General features: G+C 37.8%; 1 protein-coding gene across 1 annotated transcript in view; it reads right to left on the reverse strand.

The window, feature by feature from the left end:
• The window catches only part of Dpy19l2 (dpy-19 like 2), a 101,177-nt gene that overhangs the window by 27,704 nt on the left and 48,175 nt on the right, over positions 1-25,298 (reverse strand). The window contains exons 13-16 of the mRNA XM_059267532.1: positions 12,093-12,173; positions 8,299-8,400; positions 4,856-4,927; positions 2,324-2,370 (exon numbers count right to left, since the gene is read on the reverse strand). Of these exons, the coding sequence (XP_059123515.1) occupies positions 2,324-2,370; positions 4,856-4,927; positions 8,299-8,400; positions 12,093-12,173 (302 nt within the window). The remainder of the gene's footprint in view (positions 1-2,323; positions 2,371-4,855; positions 4,928-8,298; positions 8,401-12,092; positions 12,174-25,298) is intronic.

Here is a 25,298-nt window from a genome sequence, read left to right on the forward strand (position 1 = left end):
AGACATTAAAGCTGGGTATCAATAACAACAGAAATAATAGAAAGCTTACAAACTCATGGAAACTAAACAACTCACTGTTGAATGAAAATGGATCAAGACATAAATTAAGGAAGAAATTAAAAACTTTTTAGAATTGAATGAAAAAAATACAAGATACTTAACCTTATGGGATACATTGAAGATTGTTCTAAGAGGCAAGTTCATAGCACTAAGTGCCTACATTAAAAAATTGAGAGCTCATATTAATAACAAAACAGCACACCTGGAAGCTCAAGAACAAAAGAAAGAATTAATAGCCTACAGGAATTGACTTCAAGAAATAATCAAACAGGCTAAAATCAGTAAAATAGAAACAACAACAAATACAAAGAATCAATGAAACAAAGAGTAGTTGGTTCTCTGAGAAAAAAGAATAACAAACCCTTAGCCAAATTAACTAAAAGGCAGAAAGAGAATACCCAAATTAATAAAAATAGAGATAAAAGGAGGAACATATCAACAGGCACCTAGGAAATCCAGAGAATCATAAGAACATATTTTAAAAACCTATACTTCACCACATTGTAAACCTAAAAGAAATGGACATTTATACCAACAACCAAATTTAAATCAAGATCAGATAATCTTGGCCGGGCGGTGGTGGCGCACGCCTTTAATCCCAGCACTCGGGAGGCAGAGCCAGGCGGATCTCTGTGAGTTCGAGGCCAGCCTGGGCTACCAAGTGAGTTCCAGGAAAGGCGCAAAGCTACACAGAGAAACCCTGTCTCGAAAAACCAAAAAAAAAAAAAAAAAAAAAAAAAGATCAGATAATCAAGATAAATAGACCTGTAATTCCTAGGGAACACAAACATTATCACTCTCTCCTTTCTGACTGTGCATGCAATGACCCACTGCCGGCTCCTATGGCCATGATGGACTGTGTCCCCTGGGAAATTAAGATAATAAACTCTTTCTTCCTTATGTTATTTTTGTCAGAGTATTTTGTCACAGCAATGAGACAATTAAGTAATACAATGTGTATAACAGGAAAATATCTGAGAAATTTTGAATAGTTTTCTTCTTGATATAGATAATATTTATAACCAACAAATGAATACAGAATATTGGAAAGTTTTATATAGCTGTATAAACTATAAAAATGTATAAACATTCCAAAATTCACATGTAAATTATTGATTCATTCCTTGCTTCAAACTATATGGCATGAATATTATATATAAAAGTTTATTGTCGAAGAAGAAATAAGTCACTAAGAAGAAATATAATAAACAGACCTTGAAAAAGATATAAAACTTCCCTTTCAGCTATATGGTTGATAAAAAAGACTTCCTTATTCTGAATTACTGCCTTCCACTCATTTGCCCCCACAAGTCTTTCTTTTTCCACATTTCATCACTTTGCAAGTATCCGAGGACACTTTTCATATCTCTATCAGTTATGTTTCAAACAGTGAAGTGTTCCATATCCCTTCATGCATTTCTTTGGAAGGGCTTATCAAGGAAACTTATTTAGAATGTCACAATACACTTCTCCAGCTTCCATCTGACCCACACAAAACAGAGTGTACATATGAGCACCCTGCTTTAGAAATGATTTCAACCAATGCTCTCAAGATCTTATATTAGCGTCTCTGGCAACCAGACAAATCTGCTAATAAAAAAAGTACAAGCATAGAGTATACAAGGCTTGTAGACGACACTCAGTACTCTTGGCACAATTTTTCTGTCAAGATAAACTATGCAAAAAATAAAGAACACAAGTAAGATTAAGTGATATAATTACTAATACAAAGTAGTTGGAAATAATGTTCCTTCAGAAGGTATTTTTCTCAACTGTGTGTGATACGAATTATATTACATTTCATTGACCCCTGTCTGTGCTTGATTCTAGCAATTTTACTGGAACCACTAAAAATGTGATACAACAAATATTTTTTAAAACAAATTTGGTAAAACACTTAACATTTAATAAATATTTAGAAATATAACAATTATTTCTTTTCTGAAAGTTAAAAATAAGGATGGCTTAAATAAATCTTAAGTATTTCTGTTTATGAATTTTAAACTCTGATGATATATATGAAAATTAAGTAAGTTTAAAATTTGAGCTATTTCAAAATATAAATATCTCTAAAGTAATTTTAAATATATAGACTAAATCCATAAGAGTAATATTTTAAAAGAAAAAAATCTAAATTTACTTCTTATGGCCTTTGTTGATCATAATGTTGAATTAAACAATCATTTGAAAAATTATTAATATTTTAATAAGTTACTTAAAAATGAACATAGTATGATTTTTAAAACAACTGTGAAAGAATTACCTTAGATAAGTGTTTGTACATAAGACACATAAGATATCACGAACAATCTGTAAACAGAATCAATCGATGAGACTTCTCTACGACATACTGTGATATGCTGAAACTCTAGCTCATTGCTATAAACACACATTCCACCAAGAAGGTTCTCTTCCTCTGCTTGGTTCATTTCTTTGCTTTTGTTCCTTTAGATATAAATGTCGCTCTGGCCTGGACTGGCCTGAAGCTGGTGATCCCTGTGCCTCAGCCTCCACATCCTGAGATTACAGGTGTTATGAAAACCAACTTCTTTAGTGTTAAATAAGTTTCTGTAATAGTTTACTCCCAGCTTGAAATCATCAATTTAGGATAACAGCTTCCTGGTGTATTCAGTAGGAGTGGTAGAGTAAATCTTAGGACTATTTTGGCTCTAAAGTGCTTAGCTTTTAGAATGTGAAGAGCTACATACTAATACTGAAACTCTGTTTTAGCTGGGCAGGGTGGGCGACAGTTGATCTGAAAGGAGGGAGCCTCTCCCATGCACTTGAGACAGTTTTAGCCCCCACATTCTTTTCTTCCTCTTGTTCTTTCTCTTGCCTACTCATCTGTATTTCTGCTTTACTCAAAGCTCTAGATAATTATTAAATAAGGTATTGATTCAGCTGCTTCCTTGATTACACTTCTATCCAAGGTAGCTGCTATATGAGAATTTTCAGTTCTTACAAAAAATGTACCAGAGGATGGACAGGGAAGGAAGAAAAGAAAAAAGAGGAAAGGAAATGTGTAAGCTGAGCTGGACCACAAAGGATTTACCACACAAACCAAAAAATCCATCGATTCTTAAAAGTTTGTACTTCATAGAATACTAGCTTTAACCCAAATGGACAGGCAAATATATATAGTTGAATAGTTAATTGAGCTTTAACTGAAATAAAATTTAAGTATAGAAATTTTAATTTCATATATTAATTCAAGAGCATACTTCATAGAAAAATATTTCAAATTCAAGGAAAACATAAATGTAATATTAATTTAATAAGTATCAAGTAATATAAATAAAATTATAGTCACATATTCAAACAGAGAAATTAAGGGTATCAATAATAAAATATCAGTTTGTAGGAATTTAATATTTATGCTTTCTCGGTAGAGTCATATTACATATGTCATCCTTATTCTATAAGGTCATTTTATATAAGTGAAAATCTAAATAAACATCAGTTATATCCACAAAGTGAAAAATAAGCCATTCAGGGCAAAGAAAGAATGAAGAGTTGACAAGGAAGCAGGAAAGAGTGGAGCTTTAGTGGCTAAAAGCGTGTGTGTGTGTGTGTGTGTGTGTGTGTGTGTGTGTGTGTGTGTGTACATGTGTGTTTATGTACACACTTCAGTTTAGGCTTGCAGTGTTTGGTTACTAATAAAATATTTGAGAGTGTCTCTGTCTGATTAAAAAATAGTATATCTAGTCAACCTTTGCTACACTGGATTGTTTTCCACTCAACAGTTACTTTCCACTTTAGCCCCTAAGCTGGAGTTGAGCCTGGCAAGAATGCCATGGTCTACTTTGATGGAGTACAAACAGAAACTGCAAACTATCTCGGCTTTGAGCTTGGGAGGCCCAGGGCACAGGAGCACAGTAGCCTGCGGTCCTCTCGCCCACTCCTCCTCTTCTCCTCTGTCCTGACTGCCCCCAGTGGAAAGGAGCCAAGTCAGGTATAGACGCAGAGGTGTAGACTTGCAGGGTGGTGCTTCTTTGTGCAAATGACTACTCATACTCTATGCTGAAACACAGGGACAAGAAATGGGGCGTGGGAACTACATGGAAAAGACATGCAATTTTTAACTTTAAGTATAGAAAACTTTCAACTGAATCACAGCTGGAATTGTGGGTGGGGAATCATGTTATAGCTTCTGCTGAACAGGAAAAAATAAACATAGGTTGACTTAAGACACTGCTAACATTATAAATAAAGATGGCTCCAAACTGCTAAAAGTAAGTGTAGGGATTTATGTCATTAAAGTCTTAAACCATGAAAATATGCTAGTGAAATGTTAAAGACAGTTTCTTTTAACATGGTATGATCTTCTGATATAAAAGTAGTTAGTATATGTATAAGGAAAGATTTTTTTTTTAGTGGTTATGTAAATTTCTCCTATGCACAACTGCTCAAAATAGATGAAGAATTCTTTGGCTGTGTTTTACACTCATCACTATACTTTTTACTCATGATGCATGATAAAGTTTTTATTCTTTAGTGTTTCATGCCCCACACCTGGGACTATCTGGAAGTGGTCATGTTTTGCTTGTCCATCATACCTTCAAGTATATGCAGTTCTTTATATATAGTCAGTGATTGGTAAAATCACCTTTGTAATAACAAAATAAAGTATCTTTAATAATGTGATTTTTAAATAATACCAAAAAAGACATGAATAAAATTATTTAGACAGAGAAAAAGAATTAAACCTAAAAGTAAGAAGGAAGGATTTGAGCAATTGGCATTAATCTATTGTAGTTCTACCTTGTACCCATAAAAAATGACAAATTTTACATACCTTTTTAAAGATAAAATACGTAATCACTATAACAAGTGGAAGTAATAATGTCTTTGTGTATCTCAGTGGTGTCTGAAATATAGCAAATGATTCAAAATGGTTAATTATGAAATTTTACTTGAAGCAGTAAATATGTCAAACTGAACCATAATGATATTTACTAAAGATTAAATTTCCTTGTCTTTAACAAAATATATGCTCATCAATTTCCACAGTCTAATACAAGAATGAAATTATTAAAGTGGTTATAAAACACATCCAATAAAGACAGCAGCTTGGAAGCTGCTCTATGATGTGGTTAAGAGGTCAGCTTTAGAAATAATAGGCTGTACTCCAAAGGCAGAGAGGAACTTCAGAAATTCAAAAAGATGGTGAAAGGCCAGCTGAGAAGTGCTGAGAAGATTGTCATTGTTTGTGGTGGTTGGAATAAGAATGGTCCTCATAGGTTCATTTGAATGCTTAGTCATGAGGGAGTGGCACTATTTAAAAGGATTAGGAGGTAGGGGTTTAGAGAAAGTGTGTCACTAGGGTGTGGTGGTATTGTGTTCCCCAAAATATTGTGTACCCTAATAAACTTATCTGGGATCAGAGAACAGAACAGCCACTAGATGCAGAGGCTAGAAATTGGTGGCACTCACGCCTTTAATTCTAGCATTCCAGAGGCAGAAATCCGTCTGGATCTCTGTGAGTTCAAGGCCACATTGGAAATAGCCAGGCATGGTAACACAGGCCTTTAATCCCAGAAAGTGAGCCTTTAATCCCAGGAAGTGATGGCACAAAGCAGAAAGATATATAAGGCGTGAAGACCAGAAACTAGAATCTTTTGGCTGGTTAAGCATTCAGGCTTCTGAGCAACAGTTCAGCTGAGATCAATTTGGATGAGGACTCAGAAGCTTCCAGTCTGAGGAAACAGGATCAGCTGAGGGACTGACGAGGTGAGGTTGCTGTGGCTTGTTCTGTCTCTCTGATCTTCCAGCATTCACCCCAATAACTGCCTCAGGCTTGATTTTATTAATAAGAACTCTTAAGATTCATGCTACACTAGGGGGTGGGCTTTCAGGGTTCAAAAGCCCAAGCTAGGCCCCAGTGTCTCTCTCTCTTCCTGCTGCCTGTGGATCCAGATATAGATCTCTCAGCTTCCTCTCCAGCACCATGTCTGCCTGCATGCTGCCATGCCTCCCATCATGATGACAATGGACTAAACCTCCGAAACTGTAAGCAAGCCCCAATTAAATGCTTTCTTATATAAGAGTTTTCCATGGTCTTGGTGTCTTTTCTTAGCAATAGAACACTGGCTAAGACAAAAATGAACTCCAACTTGTGGCTACCTGGTAGGGAGAGAGGAAGAAAAGCCCTATCCAAAAGGAAAGCCAGCTGGCCCTAACTTTAAGAAAACAATTGACAGTCCTACCCCCCAGAAAAGCCCCAAGCTCTCACACAGTTCAAATATTAGACCTGAAGCTTTGATATTGCTAGAGGGAAACACAGATAAACACTTCAATACATCGGCATAGGCAAGGACTTTCTGAAAAGGATTCCAGTAGCAAAGGAAATAATCCTGAGAATTAATAGATGGGCTATGCAAAATTTAAAAACTTCTACATGACAAAGGAAATAATTGTCAGAGCAAGCAGCAGTTCAATATCAAATTACATGAAGAACTCAAAAAATGAACACCAAAATATCCAACCAATCAATGAACTGATAAACTGAATAGATAGCTCTCCAAAAGAAGTGGAAATGACAATGGGTATTTGAAAAAGGGTCTGTATTTATATCTCAGCCACCTCTCTCCAGTCAGAATGGCTATCATCAAGGAAACAATGCTGGAAAAGGTATAGAGAAAGGGGAGCCTACCGGTGGGGTGTAAATAAGAGCAGTCACTGTAGAAACTAACATAGATGTTCTTCAGATTGCTAAAGTAGAACTACCAAAAGACCAATACATCACCCAAAGAATTCCCAGCCAAGCTATCACAGAGATACAAGCACATCCATGTCTATTGTTCCACAGTTTACAAGAAATGGAACAAGACTAGGTTTCTATCAACAGATGAGTGGATAAAAATAATGCACATAAAAGTGGAATTTTACTCAGTAATAAGAAAAACGAAATCATACCATTTGCAGAAAAATGGATGAAGAGGGAAATCATTTCTCTCATGAAATATTGGTGTGTGTGTTTGTCTGTCTGTGTTAGTCATGAAAGAAGAAAAGGGACTGTGGTAGGGCAGGAACGGGGAAGTGGCCAGTAACAATGGGCCATGGACCATGGAGTAGAGCAGTGGGAGAGGGGATGAATAAGAAAAAAAAAATATTAGGAACTATATTATGTCTACATTTTCCTTTCTTTTGGGTGGTATTTTTCTATATATGACACTAGGTTTTACATGCATGTTAATAAATCCAGGTGCTACAGTCTCATTTTCTACACTGAAAATTTCTATTCTTTTCATTACTGTCTCTTGAGCTAAGAAAGTCCACCAGAGTAACTACAGAAAGCAGAGAGAGTGCGGAAGTGTCAGCAGGCAGACAGTTCTCTGGACCAGTTCTCATATGAGCTCACTTGCATGCTACTAATTATATCTATATGCAAGAAACAAGTCTTTTTTTCCTCTCTGAAGTTCTACTGTGCCCTGCTTAATGGAGAATTAGTTGTCAACAACAGTTTCTGAGTTAATGGGTAATAAATAATAAAATTTCATTACTATGTTAACTTAGAGTAATAGTTATTAGGCAAGGACAGACCCAGAGACAACATTTCTAGTCTAAGATGAAAAAGGAAGCCTCACATTGAGGAAGGACACTGTATTGGGCTCAAAGACCCATCAGAGCCAATGTGCCTAGTTTTCTCTCACTGTAAGTGGAAGAATTGTGTTATATAGTTACTGTGCTCTTAGTCTATGATCTTACAGCAACGCAATGCTTTAATGACAATGAGCTTGAGCCTTTTCAACTGGTGAAAGTCATGCCATTCTGTAACGTAAGTTGTATTTGTTCACTAATAGTTTGCCTGTCTAGGCAATAACCTGTTACAAGTTATTGTAGTATTTAGGGTAATAATGCAGTGAAAGTGACTTTCTAAAAAAAAAAAAGGATTTGAATTTCATTTTCCTAACTGATCTCTCAGTGGCCTTGATTACTAAAAACAATTTTTTTTTGTAATAGCAGTGATCACTTTGATCAAATATTTTACCTCAATTATCTGATTTAACTGTCATCTAACCATCATCTATAGTTCTTTTAGATCCAGACTATTAGGCATTGATTTTAGAGGTAAAATTAGTGACAAATGCCATATGGCTAGCAGACACTAAACGAAAATAGAATAAGTTGGGTGTTTCCAAGTACAAAGTTTGTTTTGTATTTCAAACCAAATGGAAAATGAACAGAGAACAAAATCATTACATGTGCAGAGAATGAAAAGTAGAGAAACATTCATACCGCTTGTTCCATGAAGTCAAATTCAGGAGCACAGGTGTATATTAAGGTATCGAAATCTGTGTACCTTAAGATTCTGGCTGCTATGAGGTCACTCAGGCGAATCTGGAAAAAATAAAGCAAAATGAATGAAAATCACACAGTATAGCTAGTAATGGATAAATGATATCGCCCAAGTGTAACAGAGCAGATGGATCCAAGATGCAGAAGTGTGCCTCAGAATCAAAAACCAAATGCAGAGGACTGAGGGTGTTAGTGATGAGTTATCAAGACTACCGAAAATAAATAGGAATATCAAGTGTGCTGGATAGTTTTTGTCAGCCTGACAACGAACTAGAGGCTTTTGGAAAGAAAGAACCGCAATTGAGGAACAGCTCCTATCAGATTGCCCTGTGGTCATGTCTGTGGAGCATCTTTCTCAATCAACGATAGGTATAGAAGGGCCCAGCCTACCATGGCTAGTGCCAACCCCAGGACATTGGGTTGGAGAAGAAAACAAGATGAGCAAGCCATGGACAACAATCTAGTAAGATGTTCTCCTCCTTGGTCTCTGCTTCAGTTCCTGCCTCTAGGTTCCTTACTGAGCTTCTGCTCTGACTTTCCTCAGTTATAAATTGTGACATGGAAACTAGATTAACTCTTTCCTCCCCAAGTTGTTTGGGTCAATGGTTTATAACGGCAACAGAGAACAGTGGCATGAACATCATTAGCATAAACAATCACTTTCTAATTGGATTTAAGTTCTATTCCACAAGATGCAACCCATACCTGGCACCATTATTGGTCCAAGAAACTGCCTAAACAAGTCACAGACCCTAGGGGTGATCCTGGTGCTATTACATTGCCAAATGGGCATAGTATTAAGCTGACTCCTCATGGCATATGGTTATACCCATAGATCAATACATTTCTCAACCCTCCACTGAGATACTTCTATTTGCAGTAAATAGTGATTAACATAGAGACCCACAACTATCCAAGGGACAGAAAATAAGAGACTGCAGAATGTTCAGCCCTCCAAAGGTTTAGGGATCATCGTGGAAGGTGGTGCCAAGTGTAATAGCCAGAAGAGGTTGATGACTAGAAGGAAGCTTTAGATGCAGCAGGGCAGCTGCACATATATGGACTTACAGCAGTTGGGACACCATATAGAAACATTGTACAAGCCCAAGTCAGACCAAATCCCAGCATGGACAAAGGAGTTGGTCACACAATCCCATCCTTAGCCAAGGAGTGACTAGAAACTGTTAGCTGCTGGGAGATGGAGAGATTGTTTTCTTTCTTTTTCTTCCTTCCTTCTTCCCTCCCTCCCTCCCTTCTTCCCTTCATCCCTCCTCCCTCCCCCACCCTCTCTCTTTTTCTTTTGTGGAGATGTGTTTCAAGACAGGGCTTCTCTGTGTAGCACTGGCTGTCTTGGAATTTTGTAGACCAGGCTGGCCTTGAACTCACAGAGATCCATCTGCCTCTGCCTCTGCCTCCTGAGAGCTGGGATTAAAGGCGTGCATACCACACCAGGCTATAATAGTTTTCTTTAAGACTGTAGCCCTTAGAAATTTGACCAAGCACACATTAGAGACTAATTGGACACATAAACTAGTTTTGAGGGATGTAAAAATAAAAGGACACAAAATTGTGTGGGTGGGGATGGGGAGTGGATCTGAGAAGAGTTGAGGAGGGGAGGTGAAACTTGAAATTCTCAAAGAACTAATACGAAAATACAGAGATGGTAAGAAGTGGAAAGAAGTCAGGAAAAAATTAGCAGTGATGGTAAGGCTGAAGCCAGTGTTTGCCTGGAGTAAACTAGTTTGTGACATTTATAATCACATAATTTATGGTAAAAACACTTTTAGTTCACTTTTCACTATACACTACAAATCATAAACATTTCTAGGTATTACAGTTTTCACAAAGCCGTACATACTGGCTGTGTTTGGTACTTAATGATTTCAGACATCCATTCATCCCTTAAGCATGAGAACCCTTCTCATAGGAATCACAACTACACGTTCTATTTTGACTTAGTTACTTGGCACCATCAATCAAACCAGTCTAGAAGCCTTGCTTTCTACCACCGATGAAACAATTACTTTTCCACTGTGAGATATTTGACATATGAAACCTTAACTCAAATTCCCTGAGAGGCACAGAAACAATTTAACAACTCTGATGATTATCAGCATTTACGCTAGCTTAAAGAGTCCTCTTTATTGGCCTATACTGAGGATTTTTCTCAAAGTTACTCACCATTTTTTAATTTAAAATAATCCTGACAACTAATAATAATTTGTTTAAAATACTAAAATTTTACATCTAGTGGATATCACATAGGAAAAGTCTTTTGGGACTACTATCATACCATTAATTATGAATTTATAATCTAATAATTTATCATAAAATTATTGAATTGTCTTTTCACTTCATCCTATAGCAATGTGTATGTTTCTTTATAGATTTACAGAGGTTGAGTGAGAATATGGAAAAAGGTGAGAAATAAAATTACCAACCTACCAAATGGATAAGTAATGTAGAAAGTCTAAATAAAGTTAAATAAAAAAATATGCCTTCCTAACAGAAAACTAAAGGTAATAAAGAAAACTGGTGTCATACAACCCAGAAAATAGAAACAACCAATGTACCTAAGAATCCATATTTACCATATCAGTAAGTACAAAATAGGATTTACGTGTAGAAATTCTTTTATGTGAGTGTAAACCACTTCATTGGCCCTCCTCACCACCTGGCCTTTTACAGAAGCAGTGCTACAATCAGTTACCAAAGGTAATATGATTCTGTACTGGATGGGCCCTTACTGAACAGTACTAAATAAAGAAAATTCCATTCTACAGTTTCTTCTGTTATGTTCATATATGCTTATTTCTTAAAAGAAAGTGATAGACTCCAAAAAGCCAGCTCATGCACTAGGGACAGATCCCAATCCCACTGCCTGGAGGCACCCTCAACAGTTCAAGCTAAACAACTGTCTCGCTTATCCAGAGGGACTAGTCCAGTCCCATGGAAGCTCCTCAGCTATCACTTTGTGCATCCTTGGTGCAGGGAGGAGGGGCTTTGACCTGCCTCAACTGAATGTATCAGGCTCTGCTGACTCCCCAGGGGAGACCTTGCCTTGGAGGAGGTGGGAATGGAGGGCTGGACTGGGGGGGAAGGCTCGGGGGCAAGAGGAGAGAGGGCAGGGGAATCTGTGGTTGGTATGTAAGATGAATAGAAAATCTCCTAATAAAAAAAAGAAAGTACTAAAAATCAAATATGTATCTATGCATATTTGGGAGTTAGGCCTTGAAAAGGGACTTTCATGAAATTATTTGATGTAAACAAATAAATATCAAATCAGAGATAAAGAATCCACATACATTTTCTAGAGGATAAAAAGACAAAGCTGTCAATTTGTTTTTACACAATAAAAATAGTCTTAAATACAAACATAATTTTAGCCTTTAATATGAAATTAATAAAACTATTTTTAAAAAATTTAAAATTCTGTATTTCAAAGATAAGTAGGTACTGGTCATACATTAACATCTTCAAAAAGGAAAAATTATCATTAAGCAAATATTCATCTTTAGCTGCAATATTACAAGTTACTACCAAGGGAATTTGTAGTTTTGTCTCTAGAGGACTGAGACAGCAGCCACTACACATTTTCCCTGGGCATTTATTATCACTCTGCAGGAAATGTGCTTGGCTTCTGGACAAAGGAAGACACACAAACAGACCACTTCAAATTCTTATCCAGTTGTGCATCTTTAGAAAGTTTAATGTTTCAAGTAGAAAGTACTTACATGGTCTGAAACGCCACAAATTTTAGATGTCAGAAATTTCAAAATAATTGTTCCACTCCACCAAGCACAGCCTTGGATTAGCTAGAAAATAAAGAGAATTTGGCTTTTAAAAAGAACAAAAGACTCAGTTAGAATGTTTAATGATACCCACAAGTAGCAGCACAAAACTAAATTATGTGAGATGCACTCATGTGCTATGTGGAGTGAACAGAAAGAAAAGGAAAGCTGACTTACCATTGTGTATATTGTCAAGGAATGAAATTTGATGAAACTGTCACACTGTGATAAAGGACCTAAAAACACCAGGATACTACATACCCTAAATCTGAATATAATTGTAAAGAACAAGAAACTTCCTTTTAATCTCTTTGAAGACAGAGAGAGTTTTACTCCTAAACATTACTCTCAGCTAAAAGCCAAGGCTCAGAGAAGTGGTTGGAGGAGCAGGATAAGAACTATGGTAAGATCCCAAGGTTGGAGAGGAGGGTAGCTCAAGTGTGTCTTCTGGATGTGACAGGGACAGGACTACTTCATTCAAGGACTCACAGCTATGGCTGACTGCACAGGACCTGAACAAATCAAGCCAGCCTACATTTTAGTATGACTGGGGAATGAGTTCCCAAGCCCAATCCCTAGCTGAGGAGCTGTAGACAGATAGCTGATAGTTTCTGTGGAAGAGTCAGTCAATCTTCTTTGAGAGTGTGGCCCCTGGCATTTCAGCAACACTGCAGTGGAGGGCCACACGCCCTGATGTGTGTGAGTAGTACATATTGGGCTCCATAGGTCATTAAAAAGAAAGAAAAAGGACCTGAAATTGAGGGATAAGGAGATGGAGGTAGATCTGGGAAGAGTTAGTGGGAGAAATGTAGTTAGTGTGATTGAAATACATTATATGAAATTCTCAAAAAACTAATAAAAATATTTTATCAAATATTTTTCACTGCTCTTGCATGAATATGAGTCTTTCTTTAAGAAAAGAAAATTTTCTTGTATCTAAACTTTCAGAGCTAGGATCCGCAAATAAGAAAGAACAAAGCGGTGTTTGTCTTTCTAGATCTGGGTACCTCACTCAGTATACATTCTGATTCCATCCATTTACCTGAAAGCTTCATTTCCTTCTTCTTTACAGAGAAATAGTATTCTGACGTGCATATGCATCACATTTTCATTACCTATGCATCAGCTGAAAGATGTATAGGTTTGTTCCATTTCCTAGCTATTGTGAGTAGGGCAGCAGTGAACATGGCTGAACAAGTATCTGTGGAGTAGGACATCAAGTCCTTTGGACACATGTCAAGGAGTGGGAGAGCTGGGTCATATGGAAGACACATTTCTAGCATTTGGAGGATTCCCTAGTGACTAGACTGGTTTGCAATCCCACAGTGAACTAGGGCTCCCTTTCCTCACCGCCTCACCAGCAATTGTTGTTATACTTTTCTAGATCTTAGCCATTCTGACTGGAGTAAGTTGAAATCTAAGAGTAATCTGAATTTTTATTTCCCTAATTTTAAGGGTGATAAACACATTGGGGGATATCTTTAGCCTTTCATTCCTTTTGTGAGAACCCTTTGTTCAGAGCCATAGCCCACATTCCTTAGTTGGGTCACTTGTTTTCTTGACTATTTTTTATTTGAGTAGAATCAAGCTGGAACCAACTTGGAAGCCTTCTCACTGGGAACTAGCTTTTACAGTACTAGAAATAGATTCCTGTCAAAGAAAATTTTAAATCTAAAAAATTCCTAACACAAAACATCCAGGAAATCTGGGACACTATGAAAAGAGCAAACATAAGAATAATAGGAATAGAAGAATGAGAAGAAGCCCAGCTTTCAAAAAAACAGGTGATATATTTAACAAAATCATTGAGAAATTTTTCCTAACCTAAAGAAGAACATGTCTATAAAGGCACAAGAAGCTTATAAAACACCAAATAGATTGGATCAGAAAAGAAAATCCCCTCACCACATGATAATCCAAACACTAAACATACAGATCAAGGAAATAATATTAAAAGAGGCAAGGGAAAAAGGCCAAGTAAAATACACAGGCAGACCAATTAGAATCACACCTGACTTCTCAGTGGAGACCCCAAAATTCAGAAGGGCCTGGACTTATGGCTTACATACTCTAAGAGACCATGAATGCCAGCCCAGACTACTATGCCCAGCAAAACTGTCAATCACCATAGCTGACGAAAACAAGATATTTCATGACAAAGTCAAATTAAAACAGTATCTATCCAAAAACCCAGGCCTACAGAAGGTACTAGAAGGAAAACCCCAACCCCAGGAAGTTAACTACATGCACAAAAACACAGGCAATAAATACTCACACCAGTAAGCAATACCTGAAGAAAGGAAACACACAAAACACACACACACACACACACACACACACACACACACACACTACCATCACCAACAACAAAATAACAGGAATTAACAATCATTGGTCAAGAATGAAATAACAAATTTCTTGATAGATATGACTTATCAAAATTAAATCAAGGTCAGATAAACAATTTAAGTAGACTGATAACTCCTAAAGAAATAGAAGCAGTCATTAAAAATCTCTCAACCTCAAAAAGCCCAGGGGCAGATGGTTTTAACACAGAATTCTACCAGACGTTCAAAGAAGACCTAATACTAATATTCTTCAAATTATTCCACAAAATAGAAACAGAAGGAACATTGTCAAATTCCTTCTATGAGGCCACAGTCACCCTGATACCCAAACCACACAAAGACTCAATAAAGAAAGAGTATTACAGATCAATTTCACTCACAAACATTGATACAAAAAATAATCAATAAAATACTAGCAAACTGAATCAAGAACACATCAAAAAGATCATCTACCATGATCAAGTAGGCTTCATCCCAGAGATGCAGGTTTGGCTCAACAAATGAAAATCTGTCAATGTAATCCACCATATAAACAAACTGAAAGAAAAAAAAAAATCACACGATCGATCATCTTATTAGATGCTGAAAAAGCTTTTGACAAAATCCAACACCCCTTCATGATAAAAGTCTTGGAGAGATCAGGGATACAAGGGGCATAGCTAAACATAATAAAAGCAATATATTGCCAATTACCAACGTCAAATTAAATGGAGAGAAACTCAATGTGATTCCACTAAAATCAGCAACAAGACAAGTATGTCCATTCTCTCCATATCTATTCATTATAGTACTTGAAGTTCTAGCTAGAGTAATAAGACAACTAATGGAAATCAAGGGGATACAAATTGGAAAGGAAGAAGTCAAAGTATCATTATTCACAGATGATGTTAGTATACATAAGTGCCCTCTGCCAGGGCACTCCTAAAGCTGATAAACACCTTTAGTCAAGTGGCAGAATACGAGATTAACTAAAAAATAAAGTAGCCCTCCTATATACAAATGATAAATTGACTGAGAAAGAAATCAGAGAATCAACACCCTTTACAATAGCCTCAAATATTATAAAATATCTTGGTTTAACTCTAACCAGGCAAGTGAAAGATCTGTGTGACAAGAACTTCAAGTCTTTGAAGAAAGCAACTGAAGAAGATATCAAAAGAAGGAAAGATCTCCCATGCTCATGGATTGGTAGGATTAAATAGTAAAAATGGCCATCTTACCAAAAGCAACAGATTCAATACAATCACCATTAAAATTCCAACACAATTCTTTACAGACCTTGAAAGAAAAATACTTAACTTCATATGGAAAAAAAATCCAGAATATAGCTAAAACAACACTGTACAATAAAAGAACTTCCAGAGGTATCACCATCCATGATTTCAAGCTCTACTATAGAGCTATAGTAATAAAAACCACAGAGTGCTGCTATTAAAACAGAGAGGTGGGTAAATGGAATCATTTGGAAAGACCCACCTGTAAATCCACACACCTATGGACACCTGATTTTTTTTTTTTAAAAAAAAAAGAAGCCAAAATTATACAATGGAAAGGAGAAAGCATCTTCAACAAATGGTGCTGGTCTAACTTCATGTTGGCATGTAGAAGAATGCAAATTGATCCATATCTATCACCCTGCACAAAACTCAAGTCCAAGTGGATCAAAGCCCTCAACATAAATCCAGATACACTGAACCTGAGAGAAGAGAAAGTGGGAAATAATCTCAAATGCATTGGCACAGGAGACAACTTCCTGAACAGAACACCAATAACATAGGCACTAAGATTGATAATTAATAAATGGGACTTCATGAAATTGAAAAGCTTCTGAAAGGCAAAGGACACCATCAATAGGAAAAAGCAGTAGCCTACAGAATGGAAAAAGATCTTCACCAACCCCACATCCAACAGAGGGCTGATTTCCAAAATACATAAAGAACTCAATAAACTATATACCAACAAACCAAATAATCCATTTTAAAAAGGAGGTACAGATCTAAACGCAGAATTCTTGATAGAGGAATCTCAAATGGCCAAGAAACACTTAAGTAGATGTTCAACATCCTTTGCCATCAGGAAAATGCAAATCAAAATGACTCTGAGATTCCATCTTACACCTGGCAGAATGGCTAAGATCAAAAACACAAGTTACAGCTTATGGTGGAAAGGAAGGGGAGCAAGGGGAGCACTCCATTGCTGGTGGGAGTACAAATGTGTACAGCCACTTTGGAAGTCAGTGTGGCAGTTTTTCAAAAAACTAGGAATCTACGTACCACAAGACCCAGCTATACCACTCTTGGACATATACCCAAAAGAAGCTTAATTATACCACAAGGACACTTGCTCAACTATGTTCATAGAAGCTTTATTTGTAATAGCCAGAACCTGAAAATAACCTAGATGTCCCTCAACCGAGGAATAGATAAAGAAAATGTGGTACTTTTACACAATGTTGTGCTACTCAGCTGTTATAAAAAAGGACACCAGGAAATTTGCAGGCAAATGGATAGAACTAGAAAAAAATCATCCTGAGTGAGGTAATCCAGATCCAGAAAGGCAAACATGGTATGTACTCACTCATAAGTGTAGGTTATCTGCAAAATAAAGGATAACCATGCTACAATCCATAGCCCCAGACAGGCTAGATAGCAAGGAGGGTTCCAGGGGCACTTGGATCTCTCTGGGGAGAAGAAAGAGAAGAGTTTTCACTATAGGACTGAGGGAGGATGGGGATGGGAACAGAGCAATCAAGTGGGGGGGGGAATTACAGAGGACAGTACTGAAAGAGACTACTGGAAAGGGGGGGCATTTGGGATCAGGTAAAAACCTAACACACAGGAATCTTCCAGAAATCTACAAGAAAGACCCCAATTAAGATTCCCAGCAATAGCAGATATGTAGCTTGAACTGGCCATCTCTTATAACCAGATTGGTGCCTAGCCCAATTGTCATTGGAGAGGCTTCATCCAGCAACTGATGGAAACAGGTGCAGACCCACTGCCAAACATTAGGCAGAGTTTGGGGAATCCTGCAGAAGAGGTGGGGAAGGGATTGTAGGAGCCAGAGGGGTCAAGGACACCACAAGAAAACTCAAGCAATCAACTAACCTGGGCTCATAGGGGCTCACAGAGTGTGAACCAACAACCAGGGAGCCTGCATGGGACTGACCTGGGCACTCTGCATATATGGGACAGTTGTGTACCTTGGTCCTCTTATAGGACTCCTAACAGTGGAGACAGAGGTTGTCTCCAACTCTTCTACTGGCATTTGGGACCCTACTCCTCATACTGGGTTGCCTTGCCCAGCCTTAATACATGGGGAGGTGCTTAGTCTTAGTGCATCTTGATATGCCACAATTTGTTGATACTCATGGAATACCTGCCTTTTCATAAACAGAAAAGGAGGAGTGGATTGGGAGGTGAGAACAGAGGGAGTGTGGGGGGAGGGACTGGGAGGAGAGGAAGGAGGGGAAATTGCAGCCAGGATGTAAAATAAATAAAGAAATTTATTAAAAAATAAGCTCAATTATGTGCTTTTGTACAGTAGAAAGATATTTTTAAATGCATATGTTTTTAAAATCAATTCATAGAAAACTCAAAATCCAAGACAAGAAATGGGAGAAATAGGACAAAATAAAACTTCCATTAAACACAGACAGTGGGGCTGGAAAGATGGCTCAGAGGTTAAGAGCACTGGTTGCTCTTCCAGAGGTCCTGAGTTCAATTCCCAGCAACCACATGGTAGCTCACAACCATCTATAATGAGATCTGGTGCCCTCTTCTGGCATACAGGCATACACGTAAGCAGAATACTGTATACATAATAAACAAATCTTAAAAACAAAAAAAACAAAAAAAAACCCAAAAAACACAGACAGTGAAGAGGAGGTTATAACTGAAGACAAAGGAAATGATGGGCTGTCTAAAGAAAAGGTCCAAATAAAAATTTGGCAAATATATTAAAGCAAAGGCAACTAAGTAACTATGAAGAATGCAAGTGAGACCAGACTGGTAGGAAGGACCAGAAGTCAAACAGGAAGATGAGCACATAATCAGAATTGTATTTCTTGAGAAATACATTGTCCATAAATCAATTGTCCATAAATAAAAGAGACCCTCTATATATGCATGTACCTTAGTTAGGATTTCTATCGCCCTATTTTTAAAAACTGAATTGCTTGTTTTCTTGATATTTAATTTCTTTTTAGTTCTTTGTGTATTCTACATATTAACCCAACAGATATATAGTTTGTAAAGATTTTTTTTTCTCCATTTGTAGGTGGCTGCATCACTTGAATGATGGTGTCCTTTGCTGGACAGAAGGGTTTTGATTCATAAGGTCCCATTTAGTAATTGTTGACACTGGAGAGAGAGACAATAACCTCAGCAAATTGTACTGGTCAAACTGGATAGCTTATATAGAAGAATCGAACTTGATCCTTATATTTCATCCTGCATTAAACTCAATGTCAAATGGATCATGAACCTGAACATAAGATCTGATGTCCTGAACCTGAGAAAGGGGAAAGTAGGGAATGTGCTTGAACTCATTCACACAGGAAAGGAAGACCAAGAATATAAGCAGCTATTATCAACAATTAAAATCGGGAATGGAGCTAAATAGGGTTCTCAAAAGATAAAACACAAATGTCGCCGGGCGGTGGTGGCGCACGCCTTTAATCCCAGCACTAGGGAGGCAGAGCCAGGCGGATCTCTGTGAGTTCGAGGCCAGCCTGGGCTACCAAGTGAGTTCCAGGAAAGGCGCAAAGCTACACAGAGAAACCCTGTCTCAAAAAAAAAAAAAAACCAAAAAAAAAAAACAAAACAAAAAAAAAACACAAATGTCTGAGAAACACTTTAAAAACTGTTTAACATCCTTCGCCATCGTGGAAATGCAAATTAAAAACTACTTTGAAATGTCACCTTACCTCATTCAGAATAGCTAATATTAAAAAAAAAATGCTAGCATGGATGTCAGGAAAGGCGACATTTATTCACTGCTGGTGGGAGTTCAGACTGGTGCAGGCACTATGAAAATCACTATAGAGTTTCTCCAAAAGCTGAAAATAAATCTGTCACAGACTCACCTACACCACTCTTTGGCATATATCCAGAGGACTCTATATCCTACCACTGAGATCCTGCTCATCTATGTTCATTGCTCCTGTATTCACAATAGGTAGGAAATGGAAACAGCCTAGATGTCTATGAATGGATAGTAAAAATGTGGTGTATCTGTACAATGGTCTGTTACTCAGCTGTTAAGAAAAGTGAAATAATGAAATAAACAGGTAAATGGATAGACCTGGAAATAATCATTCTGAGTGAGGAAAGTCAGATCCAAAAGAACAAATGTTACCTGTTTTCTCTTATTGTGGATGTTATCTTTGAACCTCCAGATGTGTGTATTTCAACTGGAATGCCCACATTCCAAAGGTCTGGAAAGTAGCAAGGAACCATGGGTGGGGGGCAGTGTTTTTGAGAGAGGAGAGAGAGAACAGGTGGTAGAAAGCGTTAAAGGGGAATAATAGAACAAGGAGGGTTAAGTTGGGGTGGAAGATGGGAGGGCAAGGTGGAAGAGAGCGTGGGGAGGGCTAACCAGCATTAAAGACATTTAGAAAAAGTCACATGGAAACCTACTATTATAGAAGCTCTCATGTGTGTATGTGCGCACACATACACACATAAAAATAGTTATGATGTTATTTCTCTTTTTGCTTCTTTTCTGTCTTGTGGGTTCTGGGTATTGAACCTTTAAGCATGCCATGCAAAGAGGCCACCTTTGAGTTACATCCCTAACCCATTCTAAAATCTCCCTTTTCTTTTGCTTTATGAAGTAGAGTTAATCCTCCATTGTTTCCCTATTAACAAACCCTATTAGTTATCCTTGATAACTTAGAATATCTTAGAATACCTTCATTTCCCTTTCATTCTTTTTTTAAAGATTTATTTATTATGTATACAGTGTTCTGACTGCATGTTTGCCTGTAGACCAGAAGAGGGCACCAGATCTCACTACAGATGTTTGTGAGCCACCATGTGGTTGCTGGGAGTTGAACTCAGGACCTCTGGAAGAGCATCCAGTGCTCTTCACTGCTGAGCTATCTCTCCAGACTCATCTCTTTCATTCTTTTTTTTTTTTTTAAGATTTATTTACTTACTATATATACAATGTTCTGTTTTCATGTATTTCCACAGGCCAGAAGAGGGAGCCAGATCTCACTACAGATGGTAGTGAGCCACCATGTGGGTGCTGGGAATTGAACTCAGGACCTCTGGAAGAGCAGTCAGTGTTCTTAACCTCTGAGCCATCTGTCCAGCCCCATCTCTTTCATTCTTAGTGGACACTGTAGCAGTTTGAGTGATAAATATCCCCATTAACCTATGTATTTGAATACTTGGTTCCTGGGTGGTGGCGCTGTTTGGTGAGCTTTAGGAGGTACAGTCTTATTGGAGGAGTTCATCATTCGGGGTGGGATCTGAGAATTCAAAGCTCATATCACTTCAAGTTCACAGTCTCTGTTTGGCCCTCAGCTCCCTGGTCCTGCTGCTATTCATGCTGCTTGCTGCCTGGCCTCCCACCACAGTGGACTCACCCCTTTAGAACTCCAAGTACAAACAAACTCTTCCTTCTGCAAGTTGCTTCTGTGGTGGTTTTTATCACAGCAACAGAAAGCAACTAAAACAGACACCATCCCTGGATATAGAATTCTTGACTGGCGTTTCCTTCAGACCTAGACACAAATCCTGCCACCTCCTGTCTCCACAGCTGGAGATAGAAGTCTGGTGTAACCCTTCTCTGTCTTGTCCTTCTAGGCAATATGCTATTTATCTCTACCTAATATCGTTTTCATTTTCTAAAATTTTGTTATAATGTATCTTGGCCTGAGTTTCATTGGATTTCTCTTAATCAGGATTCACCTTTTGACAGACTGAGGTTTCAGTCATTGCTTTTCAAGTAGTTGTTAGCCTGTCTATTTTTGGCCCCTTCTAGAATTTTGATGACAATATAACAGACCTTTTCTTATTGCCCACAGATCTCTGAGGTACTGTCATGTTTCCAATCTTAATTTAGATCAAGTTGTTTCTCTTGCTCCATCTTCAGAGATGCAGTTTACTCACAATCATTCACTCTTACCATAAGGTTATTCACCACATTTTAAATTTATATTTACTGTGTTATTCAACTATATAATTCCCAAGTTCTTTTTTCTAAAAGCTTCTATTTCCTGAGATGTTGTGATCTGTTTCTAACATACTTAAATATGTTCACTGAAGCATTTTTATAATGGCTGTTTTAAAATCTTCATCAAATAATCCTAGTGCCCATTGTTCAATCTCCCTCTCCCCTCCCTCCATTCTTCACAGCCTGCAGTAATCACTATAATACATTTCAGTCAATGTCTGTAAAACATCCACACATGGGAAAGAGCAAGCAGTATTTTTTCTGTGCCTGACTTCTTTCATTATGTGTAATGCCTCCAGCTTTGTGCATTTTCTATATATCATATAATATCATTCTTACTTATAGATGATAAATTACATTGTGCACAGTCATACCTCATTTTCTTTTTTATTCATCCACCAATAAGCACCCACATTGATTCCCTGTCTTAGTTATTGAGAATAGTGCACCATAAACATAGACTATCAGGTGTCCCTCTGATATACTGACCCCATTTTCTTTGGCTGTAAACCCAGAGTAAATCTAGCCAGAGTAAATTCCAGTGATCCACAACACCAAGGCATGACTGTAGTTCATGATAACCTCATGTGTATTTTATGAAAGCTGGAAAACAGGTATGCAAAGGCTCTAAACACAAGGTAATGATGGAGAGGTGGGAGTCATCCCAATGGTCTGAGCGATGATCTACAAGAACTGAAATACCATATTTTATACAACAAATATGTAAAATTATTGCAAAGTAATACATTTTATTAGCACTTAAGGAGCTGGAAAAAGTTAACTACTCTAATCACTATACACTATATACATGACTCAAATGATCACATTGTATCCTATAAATCTGCATTATTAAAATAATTAGTAAAAAGAAATGCAGACTTCCAAAGATACCACCACCCTATTCATCTCAATGCTGGCATATGCTAATTGCCTTTTCTAACTCAAGTTATTATTTTTCTCACTCTTGCTATTGGTAATAGTTATTGCATCTGATGCATTCTGAATCATGTAACAGAGGTTGTGGAACCTATTTTAACACCCCATCTTAACCTATAATAATGTTCCAATTCAACCTATGTAACCCCTGACCTTTTTATATACTCTTGTTACAATAACAATTTAGTTTTCAGAATCTTTGCAGAGCTATGCTTGTCAGTTTAGTTCACTTGGTTCCTCTTATGGCTTTGTCTCAGTCCCCACTCATGTTGTCCATCAGAGAGAATGCCCCTCATCAGTCCTCTTGCCGTTAACTGGAGGGTGGCAAATACCAGGCATAGGGAGTAGGGAGCTAATTCTTTACAGATATTTTGGTTAGGCTCTTAAATGTTTCCCAAAGCTCATGGACTGAAGGCAGAGAGTTCTCAGCGTAGAAGGGTTCAGAAAGGAAGCCTCTGGGAGGTGATTGGATCATAAGGGCTCTGATCTCACAAATATTAATGCCTTTATCGATTCCTAGACTAACAGAGTTTGAGAGTGGGATTTTGTTATAAAAGGTCCCTAGCTCCTTCCCTCCCTCTCTTTTTACCTCCTGGCTGCCATAAGGTGAGCAACTCTTTAACTCTTTAACCACTGCCGTGGCGCTCTACATCACTGTTGCCCAGAAACGACAGGGCTGAGTGACAACAGACTGCCGCCTCTGATACAAGTGACAAATACACCTTTTTTCCTTGTCTTTCTGGAAATATGACTAATACAGCTGTCTTCATGTCACCTGTCTTGGTGATATGGCTGCCCATTGAGGCTAGGAAGGGATAGTCAATGCCAGATCTTCAGGGTGGAGCGTGTCCTTGGCTTAACTTTTTGGGTTTCTCTCCTCACCTCTGTCTCCACGTTATTGAGAGGATTTCTGCTCAGTCTCTGCCAGTGAAAAATGCTAAACCAATACATTTTTATGTGCAATTTAGTAGAATCTTCTAAATGCCACAGACATGATTCTACTTACTGTTCACAAGTAAAATAACTGATATTCATTAATTTTATCAAAATGACAGTTTTCTGAAATCAAGAGTATTGTATATTGTGGGAGCCCACAACTGACTCAGTTTCCCAGTTTGAATCTGAAATCTATTCTGAGTCAACAGAGTTCAAGCTTGTTTGCTCCAAGGCTGTGAGAAAGTTCTGATTAGCCCACAGAGTCTCCTTGAAGGGCTGTGAGAAAGTTCTGATTAGCCCTTAAGAGGGAACATATTATCTAGCTAGACTCAAGCTGCTAATATCTTCCAGATGTACATTGAGATAGAAAATGAAACTGCTTGTTTCTTGGTGCAAGGCAGGATAGACAGTGGTTGAATGCCTGTGCTGTTCTACCTCTGTCTTTCAAAACTGTATATAAGCTGGCCATGAAATAAACTCGGGGCTGTCTGGCATTGCTGTCCGGCATTGACCAGCAGACCTCTCAACTCTTTTCTGTTTTCTTCATTGTCTCTTCGATCCACATGCTTCTACCCAGTTACCCAGCTGACTCTAGGCAGGCCCAAGAAGTGGCACCCAACGTGGGGCTGGGTACGGAGGAGTCCGAGATGGACACCACAGAAGAAAAAGGAGCGCACTCGAGAAAAGTGGAAGCTGTGGTGAGTTAACTCTAGAGTAAAAGTCGTAAGTGTAAATAAAAAATTAAACCTGGGGTAAAAAATTTTGTGAATAAGAGTAAAGTATAAACATGGGTCAAGCAAATAGAAAATAGAGGTTTGTATATTTGTTTAATGATACTTTAAAGGCTAGAGGCACTAGAGTAAAATGTAAGCAATTGTGTAAATTTTTAGAATTTGTAAGAAAGATTTGTCCTTGGTTCCCTGAACAAGGTGCCTTGGACCCAGATATTTGGAGATGTATTGGAGTTAAAATACAGCAGTATTATGGTAAGCATGGTCCAGAAAAACTTCCAATAGATATTTTAGACACTCATTTGGGACAGTCTATATCTTCGTCCTGACAGACAGAAGATGTTACCTAAATTGAGAAAAAATAAATCTTCTGCTCCTCCAGAGGAATCATTTAATACAGATGCCTCTAAGAAGTCATCTGATAAGGATAATCAGTCAGATACTGATGATGAAACAGAATTAAAAGTAAAGGCTGAAAAGCTCTCTGAAGGCTGAAAGGCTCTCTGCTTATGACTATGAATGTTGAACAGTATCAGAGTAAAGAATTTAAGAAGGAGGGAGAACTAATAAAATTGGAAGCTCCTTTGAGTAAAAAGTTGGAAATGCTTCAAGTTTCCACCTTGAAAAGAAGCACTCCTCTTCCTACAGTGATAGTGGGTTTAGACCCTCCTGAAGATTCAACTATTATGGTAAAGAAACCTCCTGTGATTGCAATGGTTCAGAAGCCTCCAGGCTCTTGGCAAACTTTATTAGTCTGTTACAAGCTAGCTTAAGGAAAGCGGCTAATAAAGGAGAGGATATTAATGGATTTATGATGTTTCCAGTTATGGAACAGCAGGATGTTCAAAGAAATGTAGTCAGAGTACATATGCCTATTCCTTTTAAACAACTTAAGGAGTTAAAGTCTGCTTGTTCTCAATATGGCCCAACAGCGCCCTTCACTCAAGCCATCTTAGAAGCTATGGCAATTGAAGCCTTGCCTCCCGAAGATTGGAAACAATTAGCTAAAGCTT

The sequence above is a fragment of the Peromyscus eremicus genome, chromosome 7 (genome assembly GCF_949786415.1).
Source record: "Peromyscus eremicus chromosome 7, PerEre_H2_v1, whole genome shotgun sequence".
In the NCBI taxonomy this organism is placed as follows: domain Eukaryota; kingdom Metazoa; phylum Chordata; class Mammalia; order Rodentia; family Cricetidae; genus Peromyscus; species Peromyscus eremicus.